Source organism: Chelonoidis abingdonii, chromosome 17, assembly GCF_003597395.2.
Source record: "Chelonoidis abingdonii isolate Lonesome George chromosome 17, CheloAbing_2.0, whole genome shotgun sequence".
Lineage (NCBI taxonomy): Eukaryota > Metazoa > Chordata > Testudines > Testudinidae > Chelonoidis > Chelonoidis abingdonii.
Genome location: NC_133785.1, coordinates 20,536,319 through 20,556,531, shown reverse-complemented (window position 1 = coordinate 20,556,531; position 20,213 = coordinate 20,536,319). Strand labels below are relative to the sequence as shown.

At 44.2% G+C, this 20,213-nt stretch overlaps 1 protein-coding gene across 1 annotated transcript in view; it reads right to left on the bottom strand.

Annotated features, from left to right (window-relative positions):
• Window positions 1–2,401: 2,401 nt before the first annotated feature.
• The window catches only part of LOC116827087 (netrin-4-like), a 66,533-nt gene continuing 48,721 nt past the window's right edge, over window positions 2,402–20,213 (bottom strand). The window contains exons 6-10 of the mRNA XM_032784306.2: window positions 19,241–19,454; window positions 18,040–18,173; window positions 16,345–16,413; window positions 12,556–12,726; window positions 2,402–6,274 (exon numbers count right to left, since the gene is read on the bottom strand). Of these exons, the coding sequence (XP_032640197.1) occupies window positions 6,138–6,274; window positions 12,556–12,726; window positions 16,345–16,413; window positions 18,040–18,173; window positions 19,241–19,454 (725 nt within the window). The 3' untranslated portion in view covers window positions 2,402–6,137. The remainder of the gene's footprint in view (window positions 6,275–12,555; window positions 12,727–16,344; window positions 16,414–18,039; window positions 18,174–19,240; window positions 19,455–20,213) is intronic.

Below are 20,213 nucleotides of genomic sequence, written 5' to 3'. Positions count from 1 at the left end.
TTGTTCATCTGACCACTTTCAGTCTGTGTTGCCTTCCTGCTTATTGCTTCCTGCTCCTTGTTTCTGTTTGTTTCCTGGTTCCTGCTTCCTAAATTCAGTGTTCCATTTCCTGTTCTTCTGTGTGTGGGAGTGTGCGCACGTGTGTATGTACACGTAGTGTTGCGTGTGTGCAGTTACACTGAGCCTGCTGCTATATACCTGCCATTTGGATTGTTGCTGGTTTAGGATTATTACATGTTTTGACTGACCACTTACCTGTGTCTTGCTTTGATTTCCTAGTGTTTAGGATGCATCAGAATACAACACAGCTGCCTTGTCTTTGCTACTTTTTGGCAAAGCTGATGATAGGACAACCTGTCAGCTACTGTATGGACTGGATTGTTCTTGTGAACATTATCAGTACTGCCCTGGGCCCATGTTAGAAAGTACTGGAGAGCTGTATTCAGCAACCCCTGGACTAGGCCAATAGATTTATTTTCCCATTTCAATAAGGGCATCTTCTTTGGCAGATCCTCTTGTTAGTTCTGTAGGGCCTTGTTTGTTCTGGTCACAGGAAATACATTGCAGTTATTTCTGGGAAGTATTGATAGTGTCATGCAGTCTCACAATAATCTTCTGAGCCATCCCAGTATATGAAAAAGTTCCCCATACCCAAGATAACCATTCCTTTATACAGTCTTAATTCCAGTGCAAATAGTGAATACTGTTCTCACTCAAATCTGTGGAGTTCATTTGTACTTTGGATGTTCATTTTCAGGCAGGCTACATGCTTTATAGCACTGCGGAGCATGCTGGTCCTATTGTTTGGCTAGACGCTATATTTCTGCGTAAGTCTCAGTTTTGCTCCCCATTCTTTGACTTTCTTAGACTAGTTAATCAGAGATCTTATGAGTAGCTGGTAGTAAAAGCAACAAAAAGTCAACTTGCTCTTAGGCTGGCCATATCTGGCTTCCATTCTGTACTTTCAAACTGTAGGCTCACCTGTGTCTCACACTGGTGGGGTATCTGCTTACCCTGAATGATTGCAAAACAGAAGCCATCAGACATTAGTTAGCCTAACAGTCAAAATGCAATGTGTAGTATTTCTAAGTAATGGAGATTTTAGAATAGGAAGTAGACTCAACTCTACAGCCACCATCAAAGAGGATGAAAGGGAGGGAGGTGGTAAAGGAACTATTCATGTTTTTTCACATTTGCCCTTACTTGTTCCCCACTCCTTACACATTATTGTATGTGAGCTGATTCACCTTTGGAAACATTTGGCTACACAATGTTTATACAATGGAGAGTGCATCTGAATGCAAAAAAAATTGTTAGCCTGATTGTTTTTATTACAATGGATCCCAAGGGAAGTGATAGAGATTATAGAAGTACCCTTGTTTCAAATCTCCCATCTAATATTGATAGCTAGAATCACTTGGGAATGACATTAATTAATATTTTTCATGATGAGACAGATCACTCATCATAAGAAATGGCGGCAATAGATTCAATGACATAGTAACTTGACCATTAGTGACATAAATGTGTTGGTCCCACTCTGGTTTCCAGTGGGCATTTGCATATACCACAAAGCCATCACAGTCTGGCACAAATGGATGAATATGCTCGGGAACCCCCCAGTTGAAAGTTGGCATTAAGGTGCATTGCAAAGCTGTATGTAGAAACTTGTGATGGAGTGTTCATTCCACACATCACCTCGGAGAGTTAAGGTAGCTGGGAAGGGGCTAATTAACCTAGTGGACTGCACCTGGGAGAGAATTAGGCTGGCCAGGCAATCCCTAACAGAGGATGAATTTCAGGTGAGCAGGTATAGGCTGGTCTGATACAAAACCAGCAAGCTGAGACCAGAAGGGGTTGTAGGAGAGGTAATCTATGGTCATTCCCTGGGAGGAGGAAAGTGTATTTGGACTGTAGATTGGCAAGAAATTGAAAGGGGTGAAATAGCAGAGGGCGGGCTACTGATAACCTGGGGTGGCGGGTAGAGCAAGGGGAGAAAAAGGAAGAAGAGCAGGGAAAGAGCAATGAGGTCTGAGCGTAAATGGACCATGGTTGCTGAACAGAGTCCCTGTGCTGGAATTGGGAATAATGGCCAGGCCTGGGTCCCCTAACCACTCTCTGAGGAAAGTAGCATCATCCTGAATTAGAGGATGGCTTGGGAAGGCAACTGGACAATTGATCTGGAGAGACTTTGGTATTCTGGAAGGGGAAACATGTATAGTGACCTGGTCCAAGGGCCAAGTCATGCAGAGGGAACATGCTGAGTCTCAGAGAGCAGGAGGGGCCATGGTGAGAACAAACAGTGAGGCATCAGATAGGGATGGAGCTAATCACCTGAACAGCTAGGAGGAGGTACCCTAGTAGTAAGTGAACCCCATTGCAAAGTTACACATACAAGATTAGGCACACTCAGTAAGTGTGGCATTCATAACCCCTTGAAAGGGTAGCGCACAGCCCTCTGAGCTGGTGATTCCCCACTTCTTGCAGTAGCCCTGCATGGAGTGGGTAGGCAGGCTGAGTGGATGCTGCATGGTGGGCTCCTACTGATGCTAAATAAACTGGCATGGAGGAGCGTATTGGTGGCAGATCAGAGGAAGGGCTTGACTGGACTATGTGGCTTCAGCAGCCCTCACACTGAAAAGAACAAAGACACTGGTCACTATCCCAGCCCATAACCTGAAATGGTCACTGCAAGGGGTTCCCATCTCCATTTCCCACAAAAGGTGTGAATTTCACCCCTGGAAAGTAAAATAGTTGTGGAGAGGAGGGAAACCTAGTCTGGTGATTTACACCCTGTGCAATGCCATTTAGCTCAATGGTATAGCACTTGGGTAAATGAGAACAGAATGTGACCCTCAGCAGATAAGAAACACACAATGGGAAATATAAATGCATTTGTTAAAAAGCATGTCCTTGAACACATTATCTTACCCGAGGCTTTACTTTAGTGAAACTCTTCCTAACAGGCCCTTTGAGAATGGACTGTAAAGTCATCTAAATACATCCTTATTTTGAATGGTCTTTAAAAGAAGATGGCTAGCTAATCCGTGTAGTAAGTCTATTTCTGGACATAGGGATGAAAACAATCACCTGATTGCTAGTCTTCTAACTTAATGGGCTGACATTTTAAAGGAAGCCACTTTAGTGGTGCATAGTGTTTTATTACATTAATGAACTGTCTGATCAGAGATGCCAAATTCTTAGTTACTGCTTTAGGTAGCAACAAATGGATAATAGTGGCTTTTTTCCTCCTCACATGATAGGAAAAAGAAAACACTGTGTTTGTGCTACTGAAGAGAAAACACATTTTGGGGATGGGGTGGGGTCAATGTATATGATCAGATGGGAACCTCTGTCCATATCATCATGTGTCCCATGAACAATTCTAGTTGTTAACTATGAAGTGGAGATGGCCATTTCTACGCTAGTTTCCGTGTGAACAGGACACATTTCTAAGCTGGGAATCTGCAAAGGTGCCCAAGGAAATGAGGCTCTGATGTGCCACTTCATTTCTATGGGAACTGAGTGCCTGGCTCCTTTGAAAACACAAATAAAGGAATCCTCAAAGGTACCGTGTATATTTACTTAAAAGTACAGAAATCTAGAACAACTAACTACTGAAATAACCATGTGGAGTTTCCTTTCCCACAGGATAGCTTTAAAACTGGAACAAGCCTATAGTTAAGTGACATTATCCAAGGGCAGTTGGATCCACTTGTGTGTGAGGCAATATACTGTATGGACCTGATTTTGAAAGGAACTTCTATTCAGCTCCCCATTTTGTGCCTGCAAATTCGAAGGTATCACCAAAGTTATTGGCAACCAACCAGTTTGACATCTAAGTGATATTGATTACACTTGCACTTACAAAACTGCAGGCACAAAATGGAAAGCTACTTTTAACAGGGCCATTGTAGGAGCAGTAATGGGTTTAGGAATATTTGATCAGTCCAGCCAGCTACCAGACTGAACGTCATTTGAATTCACAGCCAAACGTAGGATGATGTCATGTTGGCCTGAGACAATATGTAGTAAGTACATCCATAGATTGAGGGATGTTTATGTAAACACACACTGAGTCAATTTAAGTTGATGTCCAATCCAGAATTTCACCCAAGCTGTGAATGGCTGGAAGAATATAGCAAGAAATTTCTGCTGGTCTTCTCTTTGTAAATAATCTGAAATGTGTCCTGATGTACATCAGACCCTACATAAAAGGAAAAGTAACAAACAATGATAATAAAAAAGTAGCTCTGGCATTCTGGGATCCCTAGTCTTCAGATACTGGTCAGCCAACTGCATTAATTGAACATGCCGATAATTTATCTCCTTCTCATCAGACACTTCATAACCCAGACCCACCACTTTCTTTTCATGGTTGTTGGGCTATCCGAGATTCCTTCATATTACAGTGACTGAGTGGCACGTGGATCAAACCCCATCTCCTCTTCCTGTAGGTACAGACAACGGTGAGCAAAAGCAGCATATATGAAGGTGTGTGCCCATACACCAGTGGTTCTCAAACTTTTGTACTGGTGACCCCTTTCACACAGCAAACCGCTGAGTGTGACACACACACCCCCCCCTTATAAATTAAAAACACTTTTTAATATGTTTAACACCATTATGAATGCTGGAGGCAAAGCAGGGTTTGGGGTGGAGGCTGACAGCTTGTGACCCCCCGCATAATAACCTCACAATCCCCTAAGGGTCCTGACCCCCAGTTTGAGAACCCCTGTTCTACATAAACCAAAAAAAAGGATATCTTTGAACAAAGTTCTGACTTATGCTTTACTTATCAATGGAACATACTCCTTACCCTCTCAGTTTGGTCATGAGTTTCCTGTCACTTGGGCAGAAACCCGTAGGAGATCATTCCCTTTCCCCCACGGTACTCTGAGGAAATCACATTTCCACAGACTGGCTTCTTACTAACTGTGGAATAGACTAAAACAATTCTATGGGAACTCCTGCTGCAGAACAGCAGGACTTTATTTAGAGTGGAGATGCTACCACCCCTATTCCTCAAGTTAAACAAACTTCAAGCACAACTGGAAGGTAACTTCACTCGACTATTACAACACATAAAGGGGGCAAGAGTAACAGAGCATAGTGAAAATAGTAGCAACAATTAAATAATGAGCATGGCCTCAAGGGCATTGATCAGAATAACAAGGTAGCTATCCTGTCAGCCATCAACACCTCGCTTAATCCTCAAATTGGTATAGCATGCTGCACCTTCACACCTCTATCTGTTGTAGCTTCACAAACTCAAATCTGGGCCAGCTTCCATCATGTTCTCCTGTGGGGCTGGAGCTGCAGCTTGACACTACTCGACTGGTACGAGGCTCTTTAGCAGCAGTCATTCTGAAACCTGTTGTGTGACAGTGCTAATAGCAATGTTACAACAGCAAAGAGGAGACCTTCGATAGAACAGATGAGTGTGGCGTCAGAATTCCACACTGAGCCAGCAGTGCTTTCACATTAGGCATTGACTTCGACAACTCCATCTGTAGAGGCCCTCACCAGATAAAGTTCCAGCATTAGTCTCTGTGCAGCAATGTGATATTTTCACTCTAGAAAGCAGCGTTGTCTGATATTAATCTAACTGCAGTTTGTTTGGTAAATAAAAATAACTGAGCTCTTTTCAAACAAATCAGATGTCATTTGACATGCTGTTTAATATTTTGCCACCTGCAAAGCTGAAATTTTTTTGCCCATTAATGGCCACTTAAATAAAGCAAATGACAGCCAAGTAATGAATGCACTATGCAAGCGGTTTATAGGTATGAATAGCAGATTAATTCCTGAAGAGTGGAAAAACGTAAACCGTAGCTTCTGCTTCTCCCATGAGAGTGAATTTCTGGGAGCTGTGAAAATGGCTGCAAGCTAAGAACTGTGATTTGTAACCTACATGTGATGGGTTGGTTAATTTCATATAAGACAGGGTGTATTTATGGAAGAAAAGTCATGTCCAAGGATTCCTGGTTTAAGCACATAATGAGGGACAGAAGGATTAGTCCACTCTTGTCCCCTTAACTAGGAACGTGTTGCATGGTAATATATGAACTAGCTACACCTTTCTCCACAGTGTTATTAAAGTATAAAGTTCGTGACTTTAACTTCTGAAGAAGAAATTATTTGCACCCAGTTCGAAGAATGTCTGCTACTTGTTTCCCCAAATACGCCTTCCAGGGTTTCACCAGACTGTTCATATTCACAAGGAGTTTGCTGGTCCTTGAGTCCTCCTGGCCTGCTATCAGGTATTCTGTTCCTGGTTAAAAAAATAATTACTTAAATAAATAAAACAGAGGAGTACATACTTAATATCTCCACTCCCCAGGGAGTCAGAATCTTGCACCTGAGCTAGCTTCAGCCTGTTTTAAAAATGAATATTCCAGGTTGTGCACTGTGATACAGCATGGCCAGAGGGCAGCATGAGAATGTTAGCAGGGGGCCTTATTCCCTGCCAAGGGAGGAAGGTTTGCTTTAGATTAATTAGAGCACCTGAGTTCAGTCATGTGATAAAAACCCCCTGCTTTTGCCAGACAGTGTGGGAGTTGAAGGAGGAAGGTTTGATTAGAGCAGAGTGTAGGTTGCAGAAGTTGGAGAAGAGAAGAGTTTGATAAGAGAGAAATAGAAAGTTTGGAGGAGTGCTGTGGTGGATTGTGAAGTCCAGAAGAAACCCTAGGTAAGGGGCACCAGGCTTGTGTAGAAGGGAGGGAAGAAGCCCTTCACAAGCTGAAGGGTAGGAGAGGGAAGTAACCCAGGGGAAGGAACCGCTAGTTCAAGTGGTTCACCACAACCCTCAGGGCCCCTGGGTTGGGACCTGGAGTAGAGGGTTGGCCCAGGTCCCTCCCTCTCCACTCCCCTCCTCCAAGGACACTAGTGGAGTAATTAAGAACTGGTTCAGAGGCAAGCAATAGTGCCCTGAACCTACCCCAGAGAAGAGAAAGTGTGAGACCCAGCAGAACAGTACTGGCAATTTGCCACATGCATATACAGTTTTATGTGCATACATTTTCTGTGCACTATTTCCTCTGTACACCAGCAATACATTCTAACATGCATGTGCACATATTAGAACCTTTACACACAAACCCTATTTGTTCCAAAGGGTTTATTGCTTTCAAAATCCAACACCTGGACCAGCAAGTGATTGGGCTTGATTCTGATTTCCTTGACACTTTTTTGTTGTGGTGGTGTTTGGGGTTTGTTTTTGTTTTTGTTTTTACACCAATTTAACTCCATAGGTCTCAGTGGAATTACTCCTTGTTTGCACAGGTATAAGTGACATCAGAAACAGGTCTTGCCAGGTGCACGCTGGTTTTGAATGTGAGAATTCTAAAGCATCCCTGTTAGATTATCATTGCACATGCAACTGCTAGTGCACAGAAAATGTGTGCACAGATGTGAGTTTATACAAAATTGTACACCTTCAAGGAAAGGCCAGACTGAGGTGCCACTGAAAATCAGGATGTTTTGTATTAAACACAGGTGGTTTTTTAAGTGTATTGTATCTGGTATGATAAATAAAATTCCCTTACTGTTCAGAGGCCCTTGTAACAGCTAAGCACCTTGGGGCAGGTTATGGAGGGAGCTGTGTCCTTCTGAAATTTTCTTGATTTTGTTGGTTTCATAGCACAAACACAAGTAGAAGGTCCAAATTCCCTAGTCATTAAAACACAATGAAGAAACATCTCCCAGCTGAAAAGGATGGCTAGATTTTGGCTGGCAATTTACTGTCTTATTTTCAGCAATGCGTGTGTGTGTTCCTATCCATAAGTCTGGTGTATGTGCATCTCTTATTGAGTATCTGTCTGCTGTGTCTTGTTTCTCTTTTGTGTTTGTGCCTTACTGCATATGGCCGTTGTATGGTATCTGGTTGCTTGTGTATTTGTGTCATGTGTATGTGATTTCTTGATTTTTAATTGAAATGAAGCTTGGACATCCATCCTGGGGGGAAATGGGGGGGGTGGGTGGGATTGGCAGCCTTTCTGTATCTACCCTGTTAATATCCAAAGTTTAATTCTTCAGGTTCAATGTGTGGAACAAAATTTCTGGATGATAGACAAAGGGGGGTGGGGTGGAAAGGTACAGATCTTGCCCTCCCTCACCCATCATAGCTGAAACCTGCAGCAACAAAAAGACCACATTGTCGGTCAGTGTTTTCTGGTGAGGAACAAAATAAACACTATTATTAAAGCGCCTGAGCTGAGGCAGCATTTCGATTGGCTGGTGAGCAGTCTGAAGGGCTAGATTAATCTGTGTGCGCCACACAGATTAGCTGAAATGGCTGTTTGACATGACAACTGCCAGCTCTGTATTCTTCTGGTACAATAATGCACATTCTCCTCACACAATAAGGATCTTTAACAGCAGCTCAGGCAACTCCAGGAAATATAACCACCACATCTCCATAGGATTAGAGGCATAACCACAGAGGTGAGACACCCTACTGTGATCAGTTCATTAGCAAGACACAGATACTGCTAATGATTTATTACTCAAGCAGACAAACCCCACTATTATACTATAAAGTTTATTAAAGACACAGGGCCAAATCCCCTGACTCCCCCAAGTATGTGCAGTGGTGAAAGTGGGTTCTGAGGATTATACATTCTCTATGTACCCTACTCAGCAGCCCTGCAATTTCAGTGTGGGCTACTGTTGCAACCCCGCTCCCTAAGAAGGACTGAGGCTGATGGCTATAAAAGTCACTGGCCTTGTCTCACTTCTCCCTTCCCCTAAATCCTGCTGTGCAACCCCTTGCACAGTGAAAGTACACCAATTTCGCTGCAGGCAGAGCCTTCCACTGCCCTGGAAGGGGGGGAGAGGGAGGACCTTATTTACCCCTAAATTATACTTCTCCAGCCTTTAAAAAGCTTGAGGTTTCCTATGCTTTATTAAAAAAAAAATGCTAGTTCATGTGCAAAGCAGAGGGCAGCTCAACAGTTTATTCTGGCTGGGAGTTATTAATGTGGAAAGCAGGAAGGTCTTTCTTTAGTCTCCCTACAGCAAATCCATTCGGTAGCTACATAAGTAAAGTTTTATGATTAAACTCTAAAGGCCATGAGATTAAATATGGACTTCCTGTCATCAGCCAGGGAAGAACATACAATACAATGCTGCAGAGACGATTGGGCAGGAAGCCATATCACCCTGCACAGCAGAAAACCCTGCTGACGACAGTGGCACTTTGGACTGGCATTGGTGGCTGCTGCTTACCCCTTACTCCTCCCCCCGCCACCAACCTCCCCCCCGCTCCGCTTACTGGAAGTAAAGTGATGGGAATGAAAAGCTAATGTGCATGTAGACGGAAGGGAAAAGGGGTGTGTAAAAATCATGAGCTGAATAAAAGCAGGGATCTCAACATGAGTGAGCATGTACAGTGAAATTCTAGGTGGGTAGAAATCACCATAGAAACCTGAAGTCAATAGAACTATGCTGATTTACACCACTTGTGAATCTAGTGCATAATTTTGTGATGAGAATCTAGTTTACAAACCTACTGTATTGTGAGGAACTGGCTAGTGTGCAGGTGCACCACTGCAGGTACACTGGCTAGCATCAGAACTGCACAGTAGTGTTTCACAGGCCCCATACTCCTAACAGATAAAGAGAGACAAGGGGGCAGGACTCCTTATGCCTTCTCCCCTCCTTGAGCTTCTGTGAGGGGTCAAACACAGTCTAACCCTATATTAAACACATACTTCACCCACCCTGACCTACAGCTCCAACTGCTGGGCAGGGAGCCCAGCAGCTATTTAGTGGCCTGTAGCTAAACCATAAAAGAATTTAGGACAGGAAGTGTAAGAGAATACCTTAACCATTTGCACCAGTCAGTAAAATGTATTTTACCAAGTTTGAGTTATGTTGCTGAAGTTCAGCTCTCAGAGACCATACACTGCATTCTTGCATATTCAAACCCAATTCCTCACCTGGTGGTACAGGTGATGCAAGACCCAAATCATTTTTGAGAGGGCACAAATCATTTGGGGCTGACTGGAGAATTCACATTGGATTTGATTGGACTCAGCCAATCCCAGAACAATTGGCTCTTTTGTATGCGGCTGATTTCAGATGAGAACTTGCTTTAGAGGTCAGGGTAAGCCTTAGATTTCAGCCCAAATACAAGGAATTCTTTACTCAGTGCGGAAGTGTGTTTAATCTATTCAGAAGAAAAAACACAGGGTAACTTATCTAACAAGTTTTTGTTTTACAATGTGGATAGGTCCCCACTCTCCATGTTGTAAGGCACAATAGTGAAATATGATCCTTGGGGATACTGTTTAGTTCACCCTAAAGAAAACCAAGTTACCTGTCTCATTCAGGGCCTGATCCCAAGTGCTGCTGAGCACCTGCAGCCTTTATTGAAGTGAATGGGAGCAGTGGGTGCTCATCACCTCTCAGGATCAAGCCCTTGCTGCCTACTTTGATGAAAAAAGAAAGCAGGGTCCAAAAGATATTTCCAGACTCTGGTTAGCACAATTAAAGGCACTTACATGGGCTCTGTAGCTCATCTCCTCATAATTATCCACATGGGATTTCAACTGGGGGAATACAAGTATTTCTGTCTCCAGCCCACTAAATTGTTTGATGGGAAAGAAGGCAGTAGTCAGGGGTCTGCTGAAAAATCCATCCGTTCAACTACTAATAACGTTGCTTAGCACCCCTGTCTGGCATAGGCACCAACTCTGTGGATGCTCAGGGGCTCAAGAACCGCCCCCACAAAAAAATAGTGGGTGCTCAGCACCCACCAGCCACTGATCAGCTATTTGGTGGGAAGCGCTTGCAGGAGGCAGAGAGCAGCCAGTGGTGGGTGGGCAGGGGACTCTGGGGGAAAGGGGCGGAGCAGGAGTGAAAAGAGGCAGAGCAAGGGTGGGACCTCAGGGGAGGGAGCAGAGCAGCGGTGGGAAGAGGTGGGGCAAGGGCTGGGCCTCAGGGGAGGAGGTGGAGTGGGGGCGTGAAGAGGCAAAGCGAGGGTGGAATCTCGGGGGAAGAGGCGAGTAGGGGCTGGGCCTCTGGGCAGAGTCGGGGTGGAGCACCCACTGGGAAAAATAAAACTCAGTGCCTAAGTGCTTTTCAACTTCAGGTGGTGTTGGGAAGATTAAGCTCTGTGCAGTGCTGCTCCAGGAGCAGGCTAGGAACCACCCTGTGCCTCCAAGTCATCATTTGGTTCCTATTGCCCCCTTGCCCTGCTGGAAAGTAATATGTACCAGCCCTTTTGCTGGCACAGGTTACTTCCCCTTCTGTGCCATCTTGTATGTGGTAGTCAGAGCTATGGGGTGGCTCTACTCCCTCCCTGCCTACTGAGGGGGAGGGGGAATCCCCATATCACAAGCTCTGGTGATGTGGCTAGTTCATACAAGCCCCTCCCCTGTGCAGGTGCACAGCAAGGCTCACAGTTGTGCCCTAACTAATTAATCCTCAAAGTCCCCTGTGAAGCAGGTAAGTTCTGATAAATATTAGCTCCACTTGACACATGAAAAAATTGTGGCAGAGGGTTTCTCATGCCTGCAGAGGGAGTCATGAGATGGGATTCAAGGAGTTCCTGGGCCAAGGTCTGTGTGTAAACCACTAGACAACACCTCCCTTTCTAACTCTCTCTCTTTCTTTCAAACCTGTATATTCACGAGCGTAAATCTAATGTAGTAATTAACTGAAATGTCAGATCTGGATTTATTTACATTCTAGGACTGCATTATTGTTAACATGGAGATTGCATTTCATTTTCTCTGTGCATACTGTACATGATGCAAGGCATGTATGCAATGGCAGTTTTGCCCTAGATTCTATGGCACTCTTATAGGAATTCTGCGGTGGCTACAGAGAAATGTTTAAAAGGGATGTTTTTACTGAATTAAATCTAAAGATGAATAATCCAATCAGCACCAAAGCCCCTGTCTCATTTATTGTGACATTAAATTCATTTATTGTGTATTAGCCCCATATACTGAGTTTCCCACATGCTGCAAATTGTGAGCTTTAAGTTTCAAAGTAACAGTACATTAAGATGCATGGGGCAGGTCACACCTCACAGTTATTGTTTCAGACTGTCTTCAGACTGAGAAAGGCATCAGTGAACCACTTTAAACCTGCTAGACCTGCTGGCAGGACTAACTGCCCCCCAGCCCTGCGCTCCTCAGCTCTGGGAAACAGATTATGCCTGGTCACTGTGCAGCTGCATGGGCAGAGAAGGGAGAATGGGTACATCCTCTACAGGGAGGCATAGTTCAGCCCTAACTGTTTGAATAAAGGATTTTTCTATTATGTTTCTCTCTTTAATACTCCAATAAGAGTACCAGGTTTACCCTGCTAATCCGTTCGTTGGCTTTATGTTAATTGGATCAGCTTTTCCTCAATGGATTATTCCAGCAGTATGGTCAACTAGTGTAGGTCTCACATAGGTTCCAATGCAATTTTGCTATCTTCAATAGAGTTACTCCGGATTTACATTAGTGAAAATGAGATAAGAATTGGGAATATGAATACCTTAACAACCCACATAGCCTTTTCCCCACAGAATTCATGCCATAAGCATTTAATACTTACCAGGATTGAGAATGGGACATGTACATCCCCTGTTGGTCCAGGACTCTGGATAGATACTTCTGTTACTCCGGGCAATTTTCACTTTGCCTGATTTCAGGACTTTCTTTACCTTCACTACAACTTCCGCATGGGTTCCTTTGTCATGAGCCGATAGGATTCTTGCTTTTATCACTGCCAGAAAACACACACACATGGACACAGACCAATAGAATCATAGAATATAGGGTTGGAAAGGAATTTAGGAGGTCATCTAGTCCAACCCCTTGCTCAAAGCAGGACCAATCCCCAACTAAATCATCCCAGCCAGGGCTTTGTCAAGCCTGACCTTAAAAACCTCTAAGGAAGGAGATTCCACCACCTCCCTAGGTAACCCATTCCAGTGCTTCACCACCCTCCTAGTGAAAATGTTTTTCCTAATATCCAACCTAAACCTCCCCACAGCAACTTTAGCTATTTACTCCTTGTTCTGTTATCTGGTACCACTGAGAGCAATCTAAATCCATTGCCTCTTTGAAACCGTTTCAGGTAGTGAAAGCACTATCAAATCTCCCCTCATCTTCTCTTCTGCAGACAAAACGATTACCAGTTCCCTCAGGCCTCTCCCTTATAGTCCATGTCTCCCAGCCCCCTAATCATTTTTGTTGCCCTCCGTGACTCTTTCCAATTCATATCTTCTTGTAGTGTGGGGCCAAAAACTGACGACACAATTACTCCAGATGAGACCTCACCAATGTCGAATAGAGGGAATGATCAGTCCTTCGATCTGATGCAGGCAATGCCCTACTTCTATCAGGCTCCAAAATGCTTAATCTTCTTGGCAACATAGGGACACTGACTCATATCCAGCTGTCTCGTTCACTGTAACCCTAGGGTCCTTTCCTGCAGAAACTGCCTGCCTAGCCATTCGGTCGCCTAGTCTGTAGCAGTGCATGGATTTCTTCTGTTCCTAAGTGAGGACTCTGCTACTTGTCCTTGATGAAAACTCCATTAGTTATTCTTTTGGCCCAATCTTCTAATTGTCTAGGTCCTCTGTATCCTATCCCTACCCTTCAGCATATCTCACTCCGCCTAGTTTAGTGTCATCTGCAAACCTTGCTGAGGGTGCAGTCCATCCATCCTCCAGATATCGAATGAAGTATGTGAACAAAACCAGCCCCTGGACAAGACCCTTGGGGCACTCCGCTGATACCAGCTTGCCAACGACTATGGAGCCATGATCACTATCCATTGAGCCCAACATTCTAGTGCGCTTTCTATCCAACTTATATCCATTCATCCAGCCCATACTTCTTTAACTTGCTGGCAAGAATACTGTGAGAGACCGTATCAAAAGCTTTGATAAAGTCAAGGAATAACACATCCACTGCTTTCCCCTCATCCGCAGAGCCAGTTATCTTGTCATAGAAGGCAATTAAGTTAGTCAGGCCTGACTTGCCCTTGGTGAATCCATGCTGACTGTTCCTCATCACTTTCCTCTCCTCTAAGTGCTTCAGAATTGATTCCTTGAGGACCGGCTCCATGATTTTTCCAGGGACTGAGGTGAGGCTGACTGGCCTGTAGTTCCCTAGATCCTCCTCCTTCCCTTTTTTAAAGATGGGCACTACATTAGCCTTTTTCCAGTCATCCGGGACTTCCCCTATCACCATGATTTTTCAAAGATAACGGCCAATGGCTCTTCAATCACATCCACCAACTCCTTTAGCACCCTCAGATGCAGTGCATCTGGCCCCATGGACTTGTGCTTGTCCAGCTTTTCTAAATAGTCCTGAACTACTTCTTTCTCCACAGAGGGCTGGTCACCTCCTCTCCATGCTATGCTTTGAAATAATTCATTTCAAAGTAAGCATTGGTATTTTCCTTATACTGCTAGAGGATAGAATGTTAGGGACTGTTGGATGAGGTACAAAGAATCATGTCAGGATACTGGCACTTGGACAGGAACACATGAGCATTCTGGTTCAATCACTGCTCCCATTTAAATGAATCTGGGGACGGAATCCTGGATTTTTTCAATTTAGACAGTTAACTAATCCTTTCCCAATTTTATCAGCTCATCTCCAATGGGTTGCTGCCAACAGCTTGAAAGTCTTAGGAAACCACTAGGGTATGTATAGGGTGATGGGGTGTATAGGGAGTGGAAGGGGTTAGTGGAGGCTTCATGGTCCTACCATGCCCTGCCCCAGAGTGGAGCAGTGGAGGTGAGTCCTCCAAGCAGCCGGTGGGGTGCAGCCAATCAGAGAAGAGCTTCAGGGAGCAACCAATCTGGGCCCAACAAGGCCATATAAAAGGAGCTACAAGGTAGAATAGGTTAATGGCTGCTGGGAGCTCAAGGAGTGAGGACTGTGTCCCTAGCAGGCTGAGCGAACTGATGCACCTTGGACAGAGCTGGCAGGGACCAACGGAGCAAAAGGGAGCTCCTGCCTGACTGCTGGGACTGAAGGGCCCTGAGATGGGGCGAAGAAGGTGTTGGGGCTGTGGGGAAGTGGCCCAGGGAAACGTAGCAGCATTGGGAGAAGTTAAAGAGTCACAGAAGGAGGTTGCTATCTACAGGGTCCCTGGGTCAGGACCAGGAGCAGAGGTAGGGCCTGGGTTTCCCCCCATCAGCCACTGGGGAAGTGGCCAAAATATTGAACTTTGATACACCCCAGAAGGGGGAAACACTGATGGTGACCCAGTCGAAGGGCCAAGTCATGAAGAGGACACTCCAGTTCCTGGAGTAATGCAGATCTGCAGGCAGAGACAATGACAAGAGAGGTACCTCCAGAAGAAGGCGCACCAACTGGCAGAGCTAATCCCCAGGATGGCCAGCAGAAGGCGCCACTGTGGTGAGTGGAACCAGTGATAATAGGAATGTCATAAAAAACAAAAAGAGAGAGACCAGCAGCCAACAGTATGATCTTAAGCAAACTGACTCAGAGCCTTGGCAGATTTTAATTTGGACATTGGACGGCCTGCATTAGATTTACATAATGACAGTCCTGAGCTTTTAAAATTCCTCCTGCCCGCTGTACAAAAATTCAGGGTTAAGCAATGGAATTCACAGTGTTGGCCAGGAAATTTCCTACTGGAGTGCAGGAATGTCACATGACTAGAATTCTAAGATGATAATGATAAGCTGGAAAAAAGCTACTTTGATTTGTGACCTGACAGGGTTGCCACTCCTGATTTTCCAAGATCATCCAACTTTCAGCAGGCTAATCCCACAAATAGGCTTTGTTTGATCACGATGTGATTGTGTCAAGTCAAAATGTGCTGTCTTTTGGTGGCCGTGACCCTTCAGAGAGCTATGACAGGGCATAGTTGCTTATTCGCCGGGGTGATAAATAAGGTGTTAACAAACAGACACAGCAAGTTTATCCTGCAGGGCAAACTGCAAAAGGGTGGCAATCCTACTGCAAGACCTACAGAATGGGTTCTGAACCTCACGGTGATGGGAGTAGCAGGCAGGTGTCAGGGGATCCTGCCCACCCTGCCCTTCCTCTATTGCTAAATGGGAGGGAGGTGCTGTGTTAACAGAAGAGGAGCACCAGAGGAAAAAGAAGTCCTGGCATGGACTGCTGGTCTACAGCACATACTCAGATAGGTGTAAGCATGTGCCTGAGCTCATGAAAGCCATGTTGATTTGCTTGGCATTGGAAAAATCATTATGAGAAGTATGCTGTCCTCTGATCAACTCCTCCCAGGACTGGGAGATATCAATAGACATAAAAGAAGGAAATCTATGATTTCACAGGTACCAGCTGGAAAATACTGGAATGATCATACCATGAAGGCACATCAGCCACTTACCATATGCATATTTCATCTGGCAGAAATCAGTGACACTTCCGAGCACTTTCTCTTTGCACACACACTTTTCTAGTACAGGAACCAGAGACCACAAAGGGTTGGAGAAGGGCCAGAACATGAAAGAGAAAATCAAATCAAATGATGTTCATTCTTATATACTCATACACATCTATGTATAAAAGTTGCTCCAATTTTCTGAATAAACATAGATGGTTAAAGAAGATTTCAGAGTGAGCTCAGTTATTTGCAAAGTTGGTTCTTGTTAAACAATACAAAAATAGTTCTGAAATCTGGCCTGCATTGTGAAGTAAAAAGCGATCTGTATCGGGTCCGTTACACAGTTAATAAGCCGGTGCTAACAAAAGATAAATCAGAATCAGATCCAGGTGTGAATAATATAATATAAATAACGCTCTTGTTAGATGTCATAAGATAAGCAATATTAAGCTGTATCAGTACTTAGATGGAAGTCCTCTAAGGAAAATTCCTGGTGCTTCAGGACATGTTGGGGATTCAACAGGAGGCACATTTTCCTCTGAGTCATTATAGAAACAGCAATGAATTAACTGGTTCTGTCTCTCACATGCTGTGTAAAACTGAGGTCTTGACCACTTTTAGGCATTAAAGGTTCCACTATATTCTGTTGGACTAATTTCTCTCTTACATTAGCTGAATACAATATACTTCTTTACTGCCAGTCCGGAATTGTTCCATAGTTTGGCCATGCACTGTTCTTAAAAGCACCTACATTCCATCCCAGAGGTGGCTGCATTTCAGTAATGGGTCAAATGATCCTTCCACATACAACATCTGTAGTTCTACAAAGCGACTGAAAGCTTTCAAAGGGTGCTATGTAAATCAATGAATGATACAAATGGGAAGCACATTTTTCACAGAGATTTTATTTAAATTATGACTTTTTCATTTCTTGACCACAAAGCCAAAGTTGGATAGTTCAACCTGCACTAGAAAATACAGTGCAAAAACAATACCCAGCACAGGTCAGATCTCTCCTTGAACTCATCCTGGAGTGTCTTGACAAATAATCAGAATGGTGTGCAGAGAAGTCTCAGACCCATGCACGGGATGCTCACATTTGCCTCCACATTTGAATAACTTATGATGCCACCATCATACTTTTACATCTGCAAATATGCAGGAGCAGTTTTGGTAGGATACAAGGGGAAATGGTGCAGGGAATAGTTCTACAAAGATGCAAAGGATCAGACTGGACAGCTATATGTGGGTCAGCTATATTGTGGCTTAAAGTTTCTGAAGTGTGCAGTAAGGCTGCACAGCAGTGGGACTCTGGAAAGCACAGGCTGATGCAACAGCCTCGTTCTTCCTATACTCTCTCCTGAGCTGCTGTCCTGGGTATTGTCTTGTGTTAGGTTCTCCGTCTCAGAGAGTTTACAGTTTATCTTAGCTACCTTTTTATTCTCTTCACTCAAGTGGTTAAAGAGGAGGGAAGACTTATATTTTATAGGCAGTCTTTTGTTTATGTTGTGATTTTTAATTTATGAGATAGACACCCAGAACACTAGATGGGCACCTACATTTTAGAAATGTGAAGAAACAAATCATAAAATAAAATATGTATTTGGTCAAAATCCATGCATATTTCTGGCATTCTATATGAATTATTTATTTATTTAATAAACACCGAGTGATGGAGTTTATAACACTAAACCATACCTGGATGTCTCAATGCAGAAAATCCCTGCTCATGATCATTCCATTTCCACTCATCGCTTTCATTGGCTGGCATTTGTAGAAGGTCAGGGATTCGCCCACCCATGGGGATGTTGAAAAATGGCTCATTGTCATAACTAGGGAGGAGATAGACAGAGAAGAAAAATCTCATGTTAAGATTTCTGATGTTTAGCAGGGAGGAAGCTACTATCACATGCCAGCAGCATTCGGTGCCAGAAAGAAACATGGCCTCAAAGGTCATGATGAGCAAACTTAATCACACATCTAGTCTTGAATGCAAATAAGTGCAAAACCCTAGCTCACTGCCCTGTAGATAGGCCACAATATCTGGGCTTATACTTCAACTTCACTGATTCACACTTCATTTTTTTTTTTTAACAGTTGTGTATAATTTCTTTAAAATTACTGGGCCAAACCCTGCACGTTGCTGAGCACCCAATGGATGTTGTTAGGAATGGAGAGCACTCAGAGGATCGGAGCTATTGAAATAAGCAGGAGCTGTAGGTGCTGAGCACTTCACAGGATTTGGAACACCGTATTTGTCAGTCTGGTACCTTTCACCAGCACAGTCCTTGGGAGTGAGTTCCTGCAGTTATCTGTAGAAAATTACCTGCACTGGTAGCATCTGTGCAGGCTTCCTCACACCACCAGTGATCTATGGATGGAAGAGTAGTTCAGACTCCGTAGGCCACTCAGGCTTGGACTTTGCTCAGACTGTCACCAATTAGTCACGTGTGTGTGTGTGTGTTTTACGTGATGAGAACATTTGCACACTAGGAATTGGAGTGAGACTCTCTAACTTGTTTCACTAGGCCACAGAGCACAGCAGCTCTTCAGATGCTTCCATTTACTTTTTCTAAAGCAAACAGTAGTTTCACAGACACCAGCAGGGTCATGGAGTTACCTGTCATAACTAGAAAAGACCTTTGCTTCAGAACTGTCTTTAAAGAGTATTATGGATGTACTTACATGCAGGCAGTCAAATGGCATCTGAATGACTCAGCGCTGCAATCTATTCAAATTCAGGTGGATGCAGAAAACTGTCTTGTTTCCCCTAATACCTCCCCCTACATCCTTGAATTTATGCAGTTTGTGCAAGATTCCAAGTGTTAATCTGAGTTTCATATTACAGGCCAAAAAGTGACCCAAAGGATTATCTCCCCATAAAAGGGGCCTTGTTTACCCATTGAAACAGTTTCCAGTGTGCGGGTTGCAGTCTCTGGCACAGTCACAAGGACGACAGCCATTCTCTCCAAGGCCCCAGTATCCCATAAGGCATCTGTCACAGTTCGGGCCTGCCACGCCTGGCTTGCAGTAACAGAACCCCGTCTTTGGGTGGCACCGCCAGCTTCTGCTGAAGGTTGCATTGGCCGATCCCATAGGCTGACAGGAGCAAGCTAACAAGACATAAGAAGTGATTGAGATGATATGCCAAGGGTCAGCAGTTTAGGTGATGTTTCTGCCAGGCTGATAATCTCCATGGGTCCCACTCATTCCCAACAGCCAGTCATTTTACATCAGCACTGAGAAGCATTGTATTTTCAGGCAGCTGGGGTTCAAAATGGAAATGTAATTTTTAAGTATTGGTGGGGTGTTTTCTCACTGAGCATAGCAATGGATTCAAAATAAAACCTGAACTGCTAAATGCTCATCTGAGACCGATGCATGTGCTAGCACCGCTTCCTGTGGGCCAAATCCTTGCCCCTACACCAATCTCAAATAAAGAGCATTATGCAGCTGTGCAGTAGCCGGTGTTACTAGTGTGGATTCATTCTGCAAGGAGGAGGGAGGGGCTGGCACGTGAATTTGTAAAACACCCAACTGGGCTACCATGGACGGGGCCTCAAGGTGCATATGTCGCCAGAGTGGGCTTCCCATTATGCCCGTTTGTGAACTTGCCTTTTGGATGGTATGTGGCTGTAGGCTGTGGGTGGGAAGGATTTGCCCATTGTGTGTCTATACAATAAAATTATATAAATCAGTCACAGTCTTCCTGTGTAGGCACAAAGACCTCTCAGGTGCCCGCTGTGCTGCACACTTGCACCATAAGGGTCAAAAGCCAGGCTGTTTAGTGCTAAGGGCACTTTAGTGCAGTGTGAGGGACATGTTTACAACCCTGGGCAGTATAATAGTGCCCAAGCATTAAGAGAGGGAGA